The 21,620-nt window shown below is 40.2% G+C and overlaps 2 protein-coding genes across 3 annotated transcripts; one reads left to right on the top strand and one right to left on the bottom strand.

Annotated features, from left to right (window-relative positions):
- Window positions 1–21,255, top strand: RB195_026314 (uncharacterized protein; the record flags this gene model as incomplete). Of its 2 annotated transcripts, XM_064214813.1 has the most annotated exons (14): window positions 1–88; window positions 7,214–7,305; window positions 7,464–7,635; window positions 8,285–8,353; window positions 11,928–12,017; window positions 13,002–13,165; window positions 13,228–13,337; window positions 13,402–13,509; window positions 13,672–13,839; window positions 13,908–13,971; window positions 14,041–14,118; window positions 14,173–14,273; window positions 20,486–20,600; window positions 21,127–21,255. In XM_064214813.1, 14 exons carry the CDS (start codon window positions 1–3, stop codon window positions 21,253–21,255), a joined length of 1,548 nt encoding a protein of 515 aa, XP_064070694.1. The 2 variants fall into 2 exon arrangements, with proteins under 2 accessions (XP_064070694.1, XP_064070693.1); XM_064214812.1 differs by lacking the exon at window positions 8,285–8,353.
- On the bottom strand, window positions 17,858–18,190 carry RB195_026315 (uncharacterized protein; the record flags this gene model as incomplete). The annotated part of the gene is made up of 1 exon (XM_064214814.1): window positions 17,858–18,190. One exon carries the CDS (start codon window positions 18,188–18,190, stop codon window positions 17,858–17,860), a length of 333 nt encoding a protein of 110 aa, XP_064070695.1.
- Window positions 21,256–21,620: the final 365 nt, after the last annotated feature.

Genomic DNA, 21,620 nt, shown 5'->3' with positions numbered 1-21,620 from the left:
ATGCGTTGCGGCTTAGCGTGCCTTTACGAACGACGAAACGTACGAAAAGATCTAGCACGTTGGTCTCGATCAACTTTGCTAGCCACAGGTGAGAGTTTTATTCGCTTTATTGCAGTTTTTAACTATGAGTACATATCTAGCTAGTAACACTTGTTCCTGCTAATTTTGCTAAGCTCATGTGATTTCGCAATATTTTAATGTTGCTCAGTACTATTAGGCGAAAGGTGTTTCATACGGGAATAGTTATTGGCGTGCAGCAGTCACATGTATTGAGGATTCCAAATTTCTAACTAAACGCTACATAGCTGTTTCCTATAGGAAACTTTCTGCTTTAATATTTATTTGGTCAGTCTAGTTACAAGATCCGCTAATGTTATACTAAATCTTTCCCTTTCATCGAAATTAGATAATAATCTTCTTTGCCAAAGCGTCACCCAATCGCCCTCAAATTTGACATTCTCTCAGGAAGATTGTAAGAAAATTCGTCGAGTTCCCTCTATTAATGCAAATGAATTGTACACGACAAGAAAGAGTGAAAGATTCTTTACTATCGTCCAATAAGCTTGCGCTTCTTCTATGGAAACTATGAACTTAAAATTGAACGAATCCTCTGAAAGTTGCTGAAGGACTGTAGGAAATATCTTTCGTTTGTGTGGAATGTGTTAGGTGCTGCAATGTTTGTGGATCTGCATAAGTGTGTATGTGTGCGTGTGTGGAGCACGAGCGATTGTTCTAAGAGATAGATCCACGCAATTAGGCAAAAGAAGATGTGTCATTCTCATATTGCTCCTGCCGAAGCACTCAACCTGTTACCCCTTGTACATTTACGCATGTCCCCAATAAACTTATTTAGGTTTTCTAACATGCAAGCGTTTCAAAATTGCGTAGTTTCATCTTCAACCACTCACATTATATTAGGATTATTATTGAATAGTGTTCCGTGCTAATCGTGCGAACGGATGATTGTAAACGTTGCACCTGATTTGAGGTCCACCTTGCTGATGCTCATCTTTCCAAGTGCCCTCTAGTACTCGGTGTGTGTGAACGAGAGTTAATTTGCACAGCCCTGTAATGAAAGGTTTCCTGCGCGATTCCATATCAGTAATCTGTCGCTAATGAGCGCGTTGCGACCAATTTGTCCAGCCAGGTGCTCTCCTCCTCCTTCCAGCTCTCCCTATGATACTACGATACACTCTAGTTGAAAGGGCGGGGGATGAGGAAGAGAAGTAATAAACTTGGTTATATTTCCGCTCAAACTTCACATTATTTCTTTGTATATCTCCATATTATGGGTTGATCCCTTGGAGTTTCTAGAGTTAACGAGGTTTCATAATCTATATAACGAGGTTAGACTTCCTCACGTTAATATGTCATTTCTTTTAATCTAAATCGTTGATGGCAAAAAACGTCTGACAGTTCTTGTCATTTTCACAGAGAATCAAGCCAACGGAGTTCGCCTGACCAAATATAAGATATTCAGAATTCAGTAGTATGATGTATGCTAGCTCTTTGACCATGAAGTGATTTCTTTCATTCACAACGTTCGATGTTGTATAGGTGGGCAAACTTACCAAATGGGTCCACCTCCACTGTTATGATTGGGTGCGACTACCATAACCCTGCGAAATAATGGCACACCCTCGCATCTACATACTCAAAAACAGATTCAACAACACTTTGGTCCAATGTTGATGTTTATTCCCACGTTTGGTATCTACAACTGGTGTCGATCAGATACTGTTGTCAGTTGCTCTTATTTTCTCGTTTCAGCCTTTTCATTTTAGTAACGGTTGAGGTCTCTCGAACCGATACAACTTTGCCTGGGAATTTACACCCTTTCATCTTTTTTGGACAAAAAAGTTTACAACGACTTTTTTGTCCTCCTTTCACAACGAAAATGTTGCTTTGATCCGAAGAAATGCCAGTTTACTTCCCCTACCACACTCTGCCCTTTCCCGCGTATCGTTGCCCTTTACGTTTTTGAGACGATCTCATGCCAACTGCGCATCTCAGCTGACAGGCAGGACGTAATCGGATTGCTCAACGTTTGCTTTAACGCTGACTGTACGGGACTAAATATGTAAGTAATTCTTTATTTGGATTACTATCTCTGCTGATTAGTACAAAGTGCGTTGGTTATCTACATTATATATAATGCTATATACATTATATATATATATATATATATATATAGCATAGGCACACATGACATACTAAGGAGTCGGAATGTGGAGTGCGAAGAGTTAGGGACTGTGTTTTCGAGCGATGGTGGCAGCATGGCGAGTGTGTGTATGTGCGGGCGGTTGCCAGGGGAGACCGATGGGTCTACGGTATACGGGCCGGTCAGAAACGACGATTCGGACGTTAGAGTGAATTCGGCGCTGATTGGGTGGCATGAAAAGGCGGAACGAGGGGACCGACATTCTTATCGCATGTCATTTAATGACGACAACTGTTAAAAGTCATTTTTATGTCTCATGTAAAATTAATAGGACCTCCTCAGCACTACATGGATGATTTAGCAAAGTTCTGTGAACACTTAGCACCACATATAAAATATTGTGTGCAGAACAGCGCAGATTAGAAATATGTGGAAGGTGAACTTGTTTCTTCCGTTTAGATGGTCGAAGCGAACCATTGAGTACGCGGTGCCAACAACCATGTAGAAACCACTTAGAGTGTTGAATCGATTGCTACCTAATCCTTATAGTAACTATTTCGGGAACTTATGAGAATTCGCTGTCTTGAAGTGGTCGGAAGTAGCATAGGTGAATGCGCAAAGAGCGGCTCACAAAAAAGCATTTAGCCTATTTATTCACCGGCACCATCCTACACAATTACTGCACTCCTTCAAAAATTAAACTCCATCCAACTAATTTTTGCTTCTTTATTTATCCTCTTTACATATTATGTTTGTTACTGTTACTATTCTTTTGGTCTTCCACTTCCATAATATTTCAAAATATTCATTAGTAGACATTTCGCAAAATTCAATCCAAAATTCATACTCGTTAACAGATTTGCATAGGCTTTCTTATTTTTGTAAGTAAAAGTCAAGTAACCAATTAAATGTTTAGAATTATGATAAGCTTTCAGATCATCTAGGTAAACTTACAATCGTTTCTGTATTCAGGGATTTAAACGAATCTAGCAGTTTAATGTTTTATCAAATTTTGAGTGATTTTTGAACAATTAGAGCCTACGGCGTCCATAATTCGCATGAACACGGTCAGCCCTGGCGGTTAGAATGAAGATGGTGTTTTTCTGCTTCTGCTCCAATGATTGAACTTGCCCAACATTATGATTTCACGCTCAATTTCTTCTTCATTTGGATTCTCTACTCCTTTTATTTCTAATATCAATGTATCATCATTTCTGAATTTTAATGTCGGATACCACAGTTTCAAAAACATTTATATAGATTCCACAGATTACATACTTGTCAAAATGGACCCTTCAATGTATCTTATTCTTGTTTGGGTCTAGCTTTTTAATCTGATTCTGCATCAGATTACCGTTAAGATGGGTGTCCTTTTTCTCTTCCCTTTTCTTTTTTCTCTTGTCTTCTCTTTTTTCTCATAACCTTTCCCCAAAAATCTTTCTTACTTCCTCATTTTTAGTGTACTCTTTGCGAAGGAAAACGAAATTTCCTAAGCCAATTACCCTCAACGCCTCCCTCATTTTCGTGTTCCTTCGAGGGATTGATCCCCTCCGAGGATTTTCAGGTGCTCGGTCTAATTGAAGGATTACAATTTAACCCGTTTCTTTCATCTATATAACCTCGGGACATTTATTTCTACTCCCATACGTTGGTGTGTTACTTTGCCCCTCAGGCATGAATTGAACATTGTCAATACGGTATAGGGATCCGTATCTACATCTCGAACTCTCATAATTGTCTAAACTTCACATGTAGTCTATCACATTCTCTATTTTGATGAAGCCTTATTAAGGAGAACACGGCAGGAAGGCTGTCCTTCATCCATTATTCACCACTATGCGCCTCTCTTCAAATTAGCATCCGAATCTTAGATGGATATCTGAATATTAACAGACTTGGGATACCTTCGAGATGGATCATTATTTTACCTACATATATGTAAAGCGTGTAATCACCACGAGCTTCATCTCAGCTCCTCATATTGTAGCACTTTGAACATAATATAAAAAGCGGTAATAGTCTTACAAAATAATTCTAAACCCTTTGTAGTGCGCAACGTTTTGATGCTGTCAACTTCGTTTATCATAACTAATATTGAAATCTGTTTTAGATTTACCGCTTTTAACTCAGTGGAAATTGTAATGAGGACGGCCGCATTTCTAGCATCGTTATGAAATTTTTCAACGATAGTAGCGTGGATTAAAAAAGTATTGCTGGATCACTTTCCTGTATTTTTCCCACCTATGTTAATACTTCATTACGTATATCTCCTAGATGGCTCTTGACGCCCGAAAAGTGTGTATTTGTGGGCAATTTCGGGCAATTATCTTAGCTTCTGCTAATTAAATGGAGGCCCAGGAAGATAGCGCGACGATTTCGAGGGGCCTCAATTAAAATTAATGATTATTATGCAGAGACACCGCGATTCATGGTGGCATCAATACAAAAGGAAAGGAGGTGGATACCTCCTTCTGTATCATACGTTTAGCTGCAGTGTTGTTCATGTTTTCTAATAACGTAGTAAAGAAAGCTTAAGTGAATGATATTCTTGAAATATAACGCATATTGTGACATATAGTGTATGAAAATGATGCCGAATTTGGTTTTGTAGGCATCGAAAACATCGTCAGTTACTTCATTGGCGAAGAAGTTTGGGAATCGATTTGTCCGGAATCGTCACTGTGCCTTAACAAATCAGGTAAACTGCAGAGGGCTGAGATGAACCTCCTTTTCGACGAGACGTACGTACGAATAATAACAGTCATCCGTCGAATAATCATTGTTATTCATATCATAACAATCATTATTGGACTAATCCATAAAGGACTAGTTTTTCGCACTTTTTTTACAATTCTAGTTATATAATTAATTATCACATCTGGATACGCCGAAAGTACTATAATCACGAACAAATTAGTTGAGTCATTCTCATATATGGATCGGACGTGTTTGATGGCTCGACCAATGCAACAGGCGGGCGTTGCGTTTGAGTTCCGTTTAATGAATACCTCAGATTGGAAACACTGAGGTTTGAGAACTGATGAGGGTTCGGCAAATGCCTCCATTTATGCCAACGCCAATATCTTCTATAAACTCTCCTTGAAAACCTGTATATTAAGAGCTCAGTCTATAAAAAGTCAGCTCCTTTTTTATAAAGCATGTGAATGGGCGATACGAAATTATTTAAAAACATCTATGCGTTATTTTCCGTTCTCTCATAAAACCATGCGGTGAAGGAGTTTTCCTGCGCGTTTTAGTTTATACTACTACGTACTCCAAACCGTTTGTAGAGCGATGCACTAAGAAATCCTAAACGTAACGAACATGTAAGTGGACAGCGGAGAACATATGAAGATGATTACGCATATATTTCGGTTAGATTCCCTCATAAAATAAGATGGTGTTATCGCAAACTTTTGTAAGTTATGCGTTGCTCCACAGTTTGTGAAAAAGGGCTTATTACAGATTGGAAATACTCTTGCTTCTACTGACGTCTTCAACTTCTCAATTCGATTCCACTCGATCGGAACTGTTGAAAAAATTCTCGAGAAGAAAAAAACTGATTCTCCTTTGCGTTATCTTCAACCCGCTTAAAAAAGCTTGCTGCTGCAAATTCATCTACTTTGTGTTTATTTTCAACATTAATTTTAACTACCAGTGATAGAGTAATAAAGCATTCCACTGCGTATAAGCAGTCAATAGTTCGACAACGCCGAAAGCCAACCGTACCTCTCATCTATCCAGGATCGTGAAGTTGGTACGAGATTGGTCTGGGAAGAATTCTGACGTGGTTCAGATGTTTGCCTCCGCAAGTCATTGTAAGTATGAGGCGCATACGCGTGCATCGACCACTACTATTGAAATGGGGCGCACCTCCGTTGGCTTTCGATTATGTGGAGGTGAGAATCAAAAACACAATGAATCTTATTATCTTTTGCGTATCTCATAAAACTTTTCCCTAATGGTATTAGTGAAATGACTACTATCCTCTGATGCGCAAACGAGTTCAATTTACTGATTTTCATTTTGATTTTGATAGAAAATGGAGCGGTAAGCGCAATCAAAGACTTGGAAAACTTTTCACACTAAAATGAAAGGTCGATTACAGTCAATAAATAAGAGGTTGGTTGAATTAAAGCAGATGAAATTGCAGTCAGTTAATGAAACTTAATAAAGCCAAATCTCCCATAAAAAAGGCACCAAAATATATGGAAAGTTTGACGGAATTACGAAAGTGTGTTATTTTCTCACAACTCAGATTCATTTGTAGCTCTTTAATTCTGCGGTTTTTTTTTTCTCAAATTCATAAAATTATGTAAGCGAAAGAAGTTGATTAAAAGAATTACTTTAGTAGTTAAAACTTCGAAATAACATATGGTGGTACCAAGTTTTCTACTATCTTTACATTGCTTTTTGCAGTGGATAGAGGACAATCATTTTTCTAGGACTGAACAATGTTGACGATGACCAACAAACACAGCTACATATGTGTTTTCCCAAGAGCACACATTGTTCAAGCCTCAGTTATTCTTTTCATTAGAAAAACGGCAAATGAAAGAAACAAGCAACATCCGTTTAAAATAGTGCAGAACAACGATTTGCAATGTACAAACTTTAAAATGAGATCTTTTCAACAATGTTCATTATATGAATAGTGGCCGTATGTGTGGCCACTATTCATATAATGAACATTGTTGAAAATTGTGGTACTACAGGTAAACGTTTTAATGAATCATTAGTAGTTTCGAGTGTTCTACCAATTAAATTTTGAAACCTAAGCTAGCTGAACCCTGTAATAATAAACTACAACGAAATTGTAAAAGTGTACACATAGATGTGACAATGCCGCTGCGAGGCTATGATTGAAATGGCATTTCATGACATCCTGCGGATATCAGCAGTATGTTACACGAGCATAACCTTATTGAGACTTCTAGAGGTAACTCGGTGAGGTATGAGCAAAGCAAAAGTTTATGAGAAATATTGTTTTGATCTCATGTAAAGTAAGCTTCCAATCAATCAGCAACCCAGATAGCAAATCTCTGCTTACAGATTTGGGACTATCTGATTTCGTTCTTGACGAACAGTGCCTGTTCTGCGATAGACAACGACGAGAAGTCACAGCGGATTTCATTGAAAAAAGGGTAGGCTTCAGTATAGTGAGTTGTCGAAAGCACACTTAGTTGATCCGTACAACTCGTTGACAAATCTTGCTTGAAGTGTAAAAGTGGGCTTTTAGGACGTTAAAAAGACATTCATCAGATGCTGCTGAGGTTGCAGGAATCTGAATGCTTTCGTTTAGGTTTTAATGTGCGACTCGGACTCTGGTGTGTGTTCGTCGGCCTCGCCACCGACTTCACCTCGAGCTTCACGATCAGTTCCGTCAGCGTCAACAGATGCGACGGTTCTCGGAATGTCAACTTTGTATGAACGAGCGCGAGATGCTATTATGAGAATGCAAACTGCGCAGCAATGTGGGTTCAACTTGCTAACTTCATAATTTTACGATCTGATCATTGGGAAGAAGTTGCAATTCATTGGATACTACAAAGTTAATTTAACCAAAACAATATCCCTCCTGTATCGTTCTCTCGTCTACAAAAATGAAGAAGGCATATCCAATGTCCTGAAGTTTTAGAAACCTTCTGAAGGTGATGTAATGGAAGATAGAGAAAGCATTTCATCGTACAAAAAAGTATATTTCTACCATGCTCAAGCATTGTGATGAGAATGGGAGCGTGAGTCGCATCGAACGTTCAAAGCAGGACCCTAATCGATGTTGTGCACTGGTAAATTGTGCATTGTGTTTATTTGCCATTTGTCGCTCAATGTTATATGAAACAATCAATGGAGCTTTTGACCTTTGATGATCTCCAGAAACTTAACCTTGCAGTCCTTTAAACTCATGTTTTGATGTGATGTGATAATTTGAACGCACACGGTTAACAGTTTTACAAATACCTAAGAGTTAAGCTTAGTAGAAGAGAGGAAATCCAAAGAAATGTTTTCGCGGGCGCACATCAGAAGGAAAAGCAAGAATCGATTGTCGCGCACATTTCGACCGTACACCATGTCTTGTGTACCGTATGCCTCGAAGAACATTTATAATTCCCACGCGATAAGCTGCTGTTGGTGTCACCCAACGTCGCCCAACAAAAGCGCTCGTTCGATCGGCCCCACAGAACTGCACGAGTCAGTTTTCACGTTCTCTTGTGCGCCAATTACAAGTGGACATTTTTTCTTGAGTTCTAGTAAATGAGGCTCAATGGAAGTATTCTTAAACAACAGGCAGATGCTGAAGTTCTCGGAAATGAGTTCCGAGTGAGCTTTTGAAATTATTTTCTATTTATACTATCGAATAATTATCTTACATCTCTAGAAGCCTTAGTGATTTACGGATTCGTTCGTAGCTCCATCATTTACAGATTCGTTCGCCGTCCTTAAACGTGGTAGCGATAAAAAATGTATGTTCTCAAGCGAACCTTCCTCGGATTTATTATGTTGGAAGCTTCCTTTGCTGTAAATGCGGACGATATTACGACGAGACTTTTAAAACAAATCTAATGAGGAGTGATTAGATCTTTTTTCGTTTTCCTGCTATCCACAAAACTAAGGTTTTTTTTGCTTCGTTGTATGGTGTTAAGATTTAGCAAGGCTGCAACCTACCTACTAACAAGGTGATCACTTTTGCCTAATTTCAAAACTATTCACTTTATGTCTGAGGAAGACGTGTTTCGACGGGCTACTGAAGCAAAAACTTTGGGTTAACCTCTGTGCATCATTTTCGTGATTTGTAACAATGACATCGTTGTTGAGAAAGTTGCTTTTTCACCATCTGGTCAAAGACATCTGATCTCTAACATTTAACCTGCATACGTCTTTTATTCTTTAGATCTCTAAGCCGTCTTGATTTTTCTGGATTTGTTTCTGTAGCCGGTTCCGGTTTTTTAAGATCTGCTGGTTCAAAGCAGCAGAAAATTTAGTAACGTCGCTTTTTCAGTGTTCAAAAATAATCCAAATTACTAAACTATCCTTACTTTCATGTCATTCAGACTGTGTCAGTCTCGTATAACACTATAAATATTTCTAGTGAACGTAACTTAATGTAATTATAAGAATTGTAGTGACAAGGTTATAATTGGTAGCTGCAGGCGAATAGGATTCTGTTCTCTAAGTTGGCATGTGTTTCAATCATAGTCCTGGATTGGGGGAAGTAAACGGGGACAAGTTCCCATGGTTGCGGAAAGTTAATGTTATGAAAATATTCCATTTCGGGCGAGGCATTTCGATGTATACATGCTGGTTGGTGTGAATTTCAACACCCGAGTTGTTTGGTTATCCATCCGAAGGATCTTCAAGCCCAGAATAAGAATTCCTTCCATGATGAAAATTTTTAAATTACTGTCATCTAGCTATCTAACGAAAATGTGGTTAGCTAACATGAAAAAATTCGTCCATTCCAAGTGGATTGATTAACACGAGACATTTTATTTTCTTTTCATTTATTCTTAAACATTAGGAAAAAGGGGAGGGATGGCGGGTTTGTAGTGATTCAAGGTGTACAGTTTTTTTTCTTTCCAAAACAGTTCAGCAGCTTGCAACAGTTTGTCACCACCATTCTGTTTTTCTCGTAGCCACTCTTAGTCGCAAAATGTTTTTGGACAAAAATACCACTTTTCCTGGAACTTGATGATTTTATATCTGACGTCACGTGAAATCGACCAAATACAAATTCTCAGTGGAGAATTTCTTAATTGTAAACTACATAGTTTCTTCGAGCTGTTTCCATCCTCTCCTTCTGGAATTACGAGCATTACAAACTTTACTTGAAAACAGCTCATCGTTCTTGTGAACATACTAGATTAATCACCGCGATTATTTGTCAGTTAAATACATGTTAGCGTATCTTACGCTTCCGAAGATCTTCACAAATATCATTTAGGCATACCCAGTTTTCACTTCTACCATAACAATGTTCCTAATTCGTTCAAAAGAGGCACCAAAGTCGGATTCTTCAAAATATAGTTAGACTGTAGATATGACAATTGGAGTTATGGCTTTTGGTCACCCCTGGCCCTTCCAGTGACTTGTTTATCTCAGTTTAGTCGCTATATGTTTGAATTCAGTCTGATACAGTTGAATCAAAATGACCTGATGCTCTGTGCGGTTCCGCGAAGGTTCGCGCTTGAAAAAGTGCGATGGTTGCGATCAAGGAGCGGCGTTCGCCAGTTCCACTGGAGCTGCAGAGATGAACGTTGGGTTGGCATTCTGCTCGACTGTTCATAGTTGCACATGTTCGTTCAAGGCTGTTGGTCTTTTCGATGTTGCCTCATATACCATATAGCTATGAGGTTATTCTGGTCAAACAACTGCATGGTTTACAAAAATGATAGTCCTGGTCATTGAGCGCTCTTTAGTTTTGTGAGTATGTGGCATTCGTTTGCATGCCAGCTACGTGTACGTGAGAATCTGCTTCAGAAGGAAGGATGATTAGGCAGACAGACGGTCGAACTTCTGTTGTTCACACTAGGATATTTCACCTCAAATACCAGTGCAATGTATGTGACAACTTCACTCGATTATTGGGCCGATCACAGGAACGAAATGCTCTGTTATAACGTTGAGATCGAGAAAATTGAATTCTTGAAGAGATTGCATTGCAGCACAATTAAGTACGTTGGGAAAGCAAAGAATATAGCGCGTTTGCCCCGCGCTTCCACAGACAACTCTTCTAAGCCCTACTTAGAGTAGAATAAAGTTTCAAGATTATTGCACACGCGATATATGGTGTGACCAAGCAAACGTGGGACAAAAGAAAAATAAAGAAAAATAAAAATATACGTAGCCAAAGAACAAAATCTGCACTTACTATTAGATCACTGTTTGCAGTGTCCATTAATTCTGGTGAACCGCTTCCTACTTCCCTTTATTAACACTAATTATGCACTGCGATAACTGCGATACATGATGAACAGATATGCTAGCTTTAACTATGAAAATTGGCTATCTCTACTCATTTAGTCTAAGATTAGTCTGTACTAAATATTCTAGGAGCGTAGAGAAGTTTGACAGTCGATGTTGTTATTGACAGAGACGGTGTTCGTACTACCTTCCTCGGTCCAGATATACTTTCTGTACGTAAACGTCGGTCAGAAAATCACCATCACTGTGCTGCGTTCTTTTGCGCTACCGACACACCAGTTACTGGTTGCGAATAATAAGTTTACAGTGATATGCAAGAGCATGAAAATACATAAAATAACACTGTGCAGTCTGCGCCGAATTTCTCCAGTCGTGTGGCCGCCTCGCGCCTGCGTCACCGTTTTTTCTCAGCTGAAAATACAAAGGACTCATTGCAGACGTACGAGATATAAACGTGCAAAAAACATCTATCGCAACGCAAATTCGCAATAAATACACTTTAAAGAAAAACTGTCTCTACGTGAAATGAACTGGTCCAAAGCATTTCCATTGTGGCCTTGTGTCCGATTGCTTAGAACATGCAGTGATTGCTGTATAGTTTGCAACCCAGCATTGTACGTGGTAAGCATCGGGATTCAAAATAGCAATATTTAGAACGACACATACATCTCGGTTTGTTTCAACCTTCAACTATGTAGGATTTTCATTATGCGTCTTATCACCTTTAACTTGTAAAAAATTTGCGCTTCGTCTGTTATTAATATGTTATAGCGGTTGTCTTTTTTATCAATAAATGGTGGATATAATAAGAGGAGGAAGTTTTATTAGCAACAAGTATTTCCAGTCGAAATGATGTCACAAATGCAAATGCTCGGACTATTTGGCATCGGATCTAATGTGACCCCAGAAATGCATAGGATTATATTTGAGAACCGTGAGTTTAACTCTTCCAAAGGCTTGTGTATATTTCTTATAAACTGTAGTCAAGAACATTTTCTGAATCTCCAGCACGGTAGTTGCAGCCACTTGTAAATACAGAAAGAGACTCCAGAACAAGTCTTCTTGAGGCTGCGAAGAAGCGCGTGGTGGGCGAGTCTATGTATACAGCGAGGAGCACGGTGAATTGCAACAGGGCAGTATGCCATTAAAACATGATGCCAGCGGCAAGCCTGTGGTGAACCCTTACACAACAGTAGTATTAAGCAAAATTACGGAGATTTTCATCTGTACTGTAAGCATGCTTGGAATCATACATAACTAACACTCGTTTCCCAGAAATAATAATAAGATAATGAGGATGTCCGAATCGTATAGATTGTAGAAGAAAATCAATGTAAGGGAAATTGTTTCTACGTAGTCCATACTGAGTCGTCTTCTTGTCCAGGGTTTTCGTGCACCGTGATACACATGTGCATTTTCTTTCCAGCTAGAGCTTCGGCTCTACATTTCGGACTTAGCAATCATGAGAACCATAACTTAGTGGCTTGATAACAACATATTTGGTTCATTCAAGTCATTGTATAGGCAAACATGCGTTCCAAAACCTCAACGATTACAAATTGCAGTAAAACGTGTTGGCGCATCGCAAGAGGATTGATGTAGTAGTTACTTTATCCTTTATCCTTTTATTAGCAACATGAGCACAGCAAAAATCGCAGTCGTTTGTGGAATCGGAGCAGTGCATCACATTAAAATTTTCGCAACACTTCGCCGCCCACTCCTAAAAATTGAGGTTTTCAGTACATACCTCTGGTGTCAAAAGCGTTGTCTCGAAAGTCTTATTTCCAAGATTTCGAAAATGAAGAATAGGATCCTGCTGAAATATTAAGTTTTTGTGTGAATATTGGTGCTAGTTTGATTCTACAGGATTAAACGTAAAGAAAAAAATTGAAGCGTTAGAGTAAACCGCCCCATTCAGAGCTGGCAATGGCGAATCCTTTTCTGGCAGGTACTTTGTGGACTCTGCCCACACAACCTTTTCAAGCTCAACTTCAACTTCTTACACCGAGTTATATTAATGAACCAGCAGCTGCTGAAGCTTGTCCACGTGAAGAGCAACCTTTGGATTTGAGTAGGAAATCGGTTCGTTCATTTGTTTACTTTTTTAGAGTATCAAGCATTTAGAACCTTGTTACAATTCTCAGGGACTCGAAGCAATCATCGACATTGAAACTGCCAATTACAGTCAAAAGCAGAAAAAACTTCAACAACATCAACAGCCAAACTTTGGTGGCACTGAGAAGGAGCAGACTGGGTTGGTCACCAGTTTATGTCAAAAAGAAGTAGCAACTTCATCGTGTGTTAAGGTAGTGTTTTAGCTCAGATGAACTGATCAGGAATGGTTACGGTATCAAGCGTAATTACAGCCAAGTTGATTTAACTGCTGCAGTTAATGATATACGTTGTGGACGGTTGGGGACAAGGAGGTGACGTTTGGTTTAACAGTAAAAGAAATAAATTATCAGCATCACCTAAATATTTACAAGAGTCAAATGCGTTTCTTTTTTCCATCCTTCAATAATTTGAGCATACATGCAATTACCTTATGTCTCTCCTAAGTCGATATGCTTCTGAGACAGGGGTTTCAGAGCATCAGTTGTTTATGGAATACCACGATCAACTCTCAGAAACAAAATATACAAACTGGAGGCAGCTGAGGAGCTAACTGGACAAATCCCATTGAGTAAAAGGAGGCGACCCGGAGGGCAGAGCAATGCCGAAAAGAAACTAGCTGAACAAGTGGAAAGACAAAAGAAGTTTGTGGAGTAATCGTCAAAGTCTACAAATCTGCTTAATTTTCAATGACGCATTAGAAATAATTAAGGGCTACCACACCTGTTACCGAGTGTTCTTCAATTTCACCGAGTAGTGATGGAACTGAGGAAGAGGTGGGCAAGCTTGCAAGTATGTATCTCAATCAGGTGTGTTAACCCTGTTGTAGCTGTGTTGCTGTTTAGAAAATAGAGAATTCTGAAAGCCGCTGGGAATGCGATTGGACAACTAACCTGTGGCAGAGTCTTTTTAGTCAAACTGCGGTTTGTTTAACTAATATATTACAAGTGTGTGCGTTCACTACATTTACGTGTTAGGCATTAACTGCGAACATTACGGGACCAAGCTCTAAGGAGGACATGAAAAAGGAAGAGCTCTCAGAGTGGAAGAAAAGCCGACCAAAGCGAGGACAATACAGGTGGCTTGTGTGATGACATTTTCGGAAGTCAGTAGTCATGTAGTTAAAAATGGTTGAAGTAAAATTCTCCGCAGAAGTACAGTAACAGCCAAAATGAGGTTTGTTTGACGAAAGCAAACACACGACAATACTGAGTTCGCTTTCTACGCGAGCACCAGACAGAGGTACTCTGCGAAAAAATTGCCGCATCATACTCCTGTTTGTAGGAGAACATTATAATTTTGTACTTTGTTGTGGATAATCAGAAAGGGAACCACTAGTTACAAGGACATTGGTAAGTCATCAGAACGCGCTGCAGGAAACCCGAACGACCTTTAAGAAAGGACTCTTCTGATGATGTTTCTTGACCCCAGATTTTATTGTTGCGATCCTTCATGCATCTTCCCATAAATCGTGAGAACTTATTCATTCTGATCGCACAAATCTTCGGAGTTGGGATGTCATCACGGGTAGGTAGAGCTATAAACTTTGTTTACAAACATTCAGTATGAACGCTGAACATTTTCTGGATTTGTGGGACGAATTGCGCTTTCAATGAGACAAACAATGAAAGCGTAAGTCATCCCACAAATCCAGAAAAGTGAGTTATCACTCGACAAGGCGTTGCAACCCACGTGTGAAAACAAATCCAATAATATAACCTCCATTTGAAGTTTTCTCTGGTATACCAGTGCTTCTAATGCAGAAGGTTTTTGCAGTCATGTTTTCGCAAACGCGTTAAGTACTCATGAGGTCTGATCATCCTGTTGGCTAAGTTCGTTCCCATTTTTTCTGGAAGGAATTGCGCGTTATCGCTATTCCACCTGGGAACAAAGAGCTGGCCGGAAGAGAAATCCCAAATTTGAGAGTCCTTGCTGACTGTTCTTAAATTACGTTGATCATCCCACGTTTCATTTTACCAACGCATTGAACTGCAGGGCTTATATTAATCGCAGTTCAGCGCGACTTTAGTGCAACATTCCTTATTCTTGAGATCTTAAAACAACTCCGATCACTAGAATCGTTTGCAGAGTGGCATCAGATTGTTGCAGAAAACCAACTTCGGGAATAGTTTAAGAAAATAAACTATTTTTAATAAATGGTCTCTTTAATTGAGCCGGACACGAGGTTATTACTATCGGGCTATTGGCTAACGTCTCGGCAATATCGCCTTCTTCAGGGCCTGAAGGGATGAAATCGAACGTGATTCATCCGATCAAACGCCTTATCGGCCCAACAAATAAACTCCTAAGTTTGCTGATGGGCCTCATAGCTACAAGTAGAAGAGAACATCGTACCTTAGTATCAAATGACTATCTTATCACTTGTGACTGTTGAGGTCACTTCACTCCTATCGCTTCCAGCAGGGTTGTTTTGTTGTTTGTTGTTGTGCGGCATACCACAAATCTGACGTGGCAAGAGAATCCCTGGGAGAAGCTAGAGATACTGTTGTAGATTGCGGGAACCGGGGGTGATTCCGTTCATCTCTCCCAAATCGTCGTAAAAAGACGGCAAGGAAGACAGGATTTTTTTTGCGACGATTTCAGTTGCAATGCGCCTCCTTTGTGCACGCGTTTCTTTCACGTGCTAGATCTGTGATGTCTTCTCACCAGCCTATCCAAGTGAAACTAATGAATAAGCTGCTGACGACCGGAGCGAGTACATAGAAGCCCGTCCGAGCGTACTTCGCAGAAACTAAAGCGGTTCCCGCGCAGGTGAGTGCAACCACGCTGGGTTTTGCAATCTACAACATCAGCTTTAGCTTTTCCTGCAGACTCCCTCACCACGTCGCGGTATGTTAACTTTAATGACTTACCAATGTCGATAATATCAGCGCACTTATCTTACTAGGCGTACTGCGACTTAGTCGGATATAATACTATAGCTCTTCCACATGCTTATGTATGAGATGGAAAACATCTCGGAATATTCCGCCAATTGGTCTTCGATTTTCCACGATGGATCCCAGTAATAAATATTTTGAGTGAATGAGTACTTCTGTCTCAGCTAAGTCGACGGCCTTCGCTAAGCATATGAAGGTGAGAATTAGCGACACTCCTATAAGCCTCGAAGGAGCATGTGTGGTCAGTCGTGCTGAGTCGTTCTCGAAGACCTGCTTCTCACATGGATGTTCTTCAGCCAATATTATTTCGCCTCCTGCATAGGATTGCTCTTGTGAAGAGCTTGCAGATGAGGAACAGTGACCAACTTGGGCGAAAACTGTCAATTCTTTTTGTTCCGACTCCTCTTATACAAAAGAATCGTCGCATCGGTTCTCCATTAAATCACACTTTCCTATAAATTACATGTGAAGAAAGGACCTTCTCTTTTCTCCGTTATTAAGGCTCAACTCTCCATGAATGTAGAATTTTTGTGCGGAGCAACTTTGAAAAAAAAAACAAGCACCTATGAAACATTTACTACATTATACTGCCCTCACTACTCTCCTTATTTTTCAACCTCTGAAGAATTCTCAAAATCGTTATCATATTCGATCCTGATGGAAATTTTGCTTTCTCTTCTTGCTCTGCTTGTTTCAGACTCAACTGAATGTTTGACTTCCTGCGAGTTGATATCATCGCCTGAGGCGATTAACCGCATACTTGACATCCTAATAATTTAAAGAAACAAGAGTTAATAAAATTAAAAATTCAGAATAAGATTATCCTCTAGGAAGGGAAGTCCTAAGTCCTCTAGTAAGTATATATATATATATATATATATATATACTTACTTGAATTAATAGGCTGGTTGATGTCATCGCCTGACGCGATTACTCGCATTTTCGCCGAGGTGTGCCGCCTTGAACATAGCTCTGCCCAACAGCCCAGGTAACAGAACTCATCTACGAGTTCTATTGGTTGTCCGTCCACCTTGATTCAAGTTCGAGGTCTCGAAGAGACCCACATCTGCTTAAATTTATCAGGGCATAGACATAATCCATAGGCTGCTACCAACTACAAGGTTAACAACATGTTGAAGTTTCGCGATGCTTTCCGCGAATATAACAACATCGCCGGCGTACTCGAGATCGGTGAAGGGGTACCCTGATGGTGCTAAGACGATGTCGGCAGGACATTGGTCGACTGTTTTTTGCGTGATGTCATAGGTGGCGTAGACTGCCCCTTGTCTACTCCTGTTACCACATCAAACGTTGTTGTACATTCGGCTGGTGTTCGAATTGCAGCAGCTGTTCGTTGATTCATGACATCAAGCAAACGAACGAACTTTATTGGTACACCATCGCTGCGAAGTTCATTGAGAAGACGGCCTCAATGGGAGAGTCTCAGGAAGAGAGTCGAAGGTGGCTTCAAAGTTTAGAAATGCTAACTGTATTGGCTTCTAATACCGCTGGCAGATTTCGGTCAATCTCCTTATCATCATTCATCATTGACCGTCCTATCATTGACGATGAACACCTAGTCAATTGCACATAGGCCAAGACTAAACTGGCTTCTTCCTGGCGCGTTGTTTCTTCGCGGTGTTCGGACCAGGATAATCCACTCCAAAACCTTGTACGTACCATGCAGCAAAGAGATTCTTCGGTAGTTTCTAGGGTCCATGACGAATAACTTCTTGCGGAGGGGAATTATGATAGCGTTTCTCTACGAGTTAGGTATCCTTTCGTCAATCCATACTGAGCAGGCGATTTTTGTCATGTAACGAATTCCAAACGGAGGAAGATATTCCAGCATTGCTGCGCTAATTCCGTCGTCTCCGCCAGAGTTTCTATTGTTCATCTTCTGGATGCAGGCCAGAAGCTCCGATTTGGTTGGTGGTACTTCGTTAACCGCATAAGTCGGTCTATGAACGTGCTCGAGTTCAGGAGGCGCTTGTCGGTTCAGCAAAGTCTTGAAGTGGTCTCTCCAAATTGGAAATGTTATTTCACCAATGGGTCCTCTATTAAGTAGTGTTGAGGGCTGGAGAACATTTTTCATGTTGCCGCTTTACTACTTTAATAAAGCATATGCTTTACGCAGGCTCCTATCCTTCACTTTCCCAAACTCCTTCGCTCTTGAATTCAATTCGTTTTCGCAGTCATTCTGTAGCCGACAATGCAGCTTCCCTCTCAGACGCTTTTCCTAGCTGAAATTACCACTGCTGTGGGCAGCACATACAGAGTTATATATAGGATTTGTTTCCACAAATCCAAAGGCAAACTTCTTTTGCGGCAATAGGACCGGGAGCTTTTCCCTTACAGCGTCCTGGATGCACTGTTTGAATGAATCCGCACCGCAAGCCTCTTTTTGGCCCTTCTTAGTCTAGCATGAATAGACACACGTAGGGGGAATTTTGTTCTGCATTCTTCTTCTCCTAGACGTGCCGTGTGTATTTTTAGTTGAAGAGAGGCTCCTCGGTTTCTCTTGTGGAACTGCATCTTGAAGATGAGAAGGATTGGACGGTAGTCAGATTCAAATGCAACGTCCCAAACAGCTCTAGATCTTCGAATTTTCAAAAGAGGGATGTTTCTCGTTAGAACGTAGTCAAGCTGAAGTTTGAGAGTTCTCGTCTTCTACTTGCACTGCTCTTCAGACGTCAAAAGGGTTGACTGTTACCACGTATGTTTATGGCATCTATGCTTCCTTTTAAACGTGGAAGCGATGAAAAGGTCCGTTTGTTTGCATTTACGACCAGCAATTTACCGTTTCCTAACGTGCGCTCCGCTGGATGATACCATTTTCTTAGCGCATAGGATTGTTGTTCAAGTTCCATTTTCGCATCGACTTCGACAATGACCACCTTCTAGCTGGGTATTTATTAATGCATTGAGTTCATCATAGAAGGCGTCTTTATTGTTGTCCTCTGCGGTTTCAGTAGACGCATTCGCGCCTACGATCCAAAGTTTACGTCGTCTGCGAACTCGCAATCGTACAAATCCGCATCTAGGCGACGTTGAGGCAAATAACTCCACCAGTCAGTTACAGTCGTTGCTCACAACTATCGCGCAGCTATCTACTTTCATTTCATCGACATCGCCGCAGTATATGGTGTAATTTTCGATGCTGATGACGGGTCTATCTCAGATGCGTGTTTCCTGTAGCGCAGCAAACCGCACACAGGCATCGTAAAAGCGTAGACAGGGAGGTTATTCACTCGACATTGTTCGGCAGTTCAGCATGACGAAACGAATGGTTGTTGCCAATGATTCCATACTCCCTTCAAGTAGTTGACCTTTCGGGTTATGAGCTTTGGCGATGAACTGGATGACAGCACCTTTTTGCAGTGGGGAGTCTTTCCCCAGATAACAGTGTCAATTATATAGCTCGTACGTTCCCAATGTGTACACTCGAACACCTGATTACCTGATTTGGTTAAGGCAACGCCACCACGTACAGGTAGCTTTCAGACTCGGATACGCGGCTCCATTTTCAAGACAAGATTATAACGACATTTTCTAAACATCTATTTGTTGTCCACAAAATAAATATCTTTTTCTGATGACACAGTAACCAATAGCGGAGGAAATTTGAATCTGACCAGTAAGCTAAGATAAATCAAACAATGAGACAAATTTCTTCGAGGACATTTATTTAATCATGAAGTTTCGCTTCTTAACTATATATTCTATTTACTTCATTACAAACTTTAGCGCGCCTATGGAATTTCGATATTTAATTCCATTCATCACAGAGAAAGTTAGAGTTTTCAAAAATGGCAGAAAAAACGAAGTACTATTCGCAAATATGGAAATCAGGAATTTTAGAAGCAAGCAAATTCATTAAAAGTTCACTCAATCACTTCATTTCAATCACTCTTAGTCACCCTCTTAATCATGGATGAAAAATTGCGTCGCTTCGAGTTCTGATTCCTCTTGTTTCAGGATTCATTGGGGGCGCTTCATGTTTCTGCTGAAATTCTTGAAACCTTTGTCTGACCAAGGAGCGGTTGTAGCGCAATCAGTTAGACGTTCCGCTGCCTGTGGAGGTTCGAGTCCATCCTGATGCTCACCATGAGTTTCATCCCTCCAGAGTCGATAAATTGGTGCCAGACTTGTCTGGTAGGACAAAAACACTGACTTGACAGATCGGCCAGCTCCAGCAAGTCATTGTATAGCCCAAAAAATTCGTAAACCCCAAACCATTCTGAATTGAAGTGGACGTGGTGGCGCATCCCAAGCGGGTTGATTAACGCCAGACACTTTATTCTTTTATCCTTTATTTAACCAAAGCCTGCCTACTAGTGAAAGCCCGTCGGAAAAAACGTTGGAATTCTCTATGTACAAGGTTTTTAAGGAAATATGACAAAAATGCACTGGATGAGGCTGTTCGTAGCGTTCGTCGAGGTGAGATGAGTGTTCACAGAGCTGGAAGCTATTACGGCGTCCCTCATTCAACTCTGGAATATAAGGTCAGCCTCTTGTTTTTAATCGACCGATTATCGTAGTGAGCAGTGTTACTTTATTGATGTGCTTAATCTGTAACCAAGATTGTTACTAATGTTTATTAAAAACTAGCGTTTCGATATTATCCCATTTCTTAACTGCTGGAGAACCGAAGTCATAAGAGAATTCTCTTTTTGAACGTCTCATCATTCTACGGAAAGCATTCAAACAGTTCGCATACTTAAGAAACAATGCATAAGATTGGCGCTCACTTTGTGTGCTAAAGCTGCTGAACCAACTCCACTATACCAAAGCTATGAATCGCATCTGTTTTTATGAGAGACCCTTGCGAACGTCACACCAAAAATTCACAGAAGCCTTGTTATGTGGCATAGCTAACCAAAGTCCAAGAATTAACAGGAGTAATGAAGGCGGTTCAATCACAAATGGCCGTTGATATCATGAATAGCAATCGTGGCTACAGTTTAGGCATACCAGTGAAAGCAACGAAAAAAGCTCCAAACGCTAGAATGTCAAGTTTTGCTGGTTTAGGTCAAAGAAAGAAACCTCCTGCGTAAGAAAAAGGACTCTCCACCGGCCAAAGAAATCTCTCCTATGCAGGAACCAATCACTTCACTGGATATGTCTAAAAAGGCAGCAAGTCCAGCAATTGTTGTATAGAATTTATTGTAACGTAACATGTGATACTGATCTATTGGTATAGTATAAACGCTGACCTATACAATTAATAGCAGATGATCGACAATCGATCCTACACCAATCAGATCAAAATCCATCATTGTTTATATTCCTCTCACTTTGGTTCCTTGCTTGTAGATTTGTTTTTGTTTGTTTCCTCAACTGTAATGTAGTGAATGTTCTTGTTGATGTGTGATTTTGCTTATCTTAAGCGAAATGTAATGTCAGAGTATATTGTAACCAATATAATTATCAATGTGAGAGGATAACACCTGCTTCCAAAACAATTAACGGTGAAGTAACAGAAGAAGTCCACTGATTATTATTTTAAAAGTTTGAAGACTTCG

This window comes from Necator americanus, chromosome X (genome assembly GCF_031761385.1).
Source record: "Necator americanus strain Aroian chromosome X, whole genome shotgun sequence".
NCBI classification, from domain to species: Eukaryota; Metazoa; Nematoda; class Chromadorea; order Rhabditida; family Ancylostomatidae; genus Necator; species Necator americanus.
This window is presented reverse-complemented; position numbering and strand designations above follow the sequence as displayed.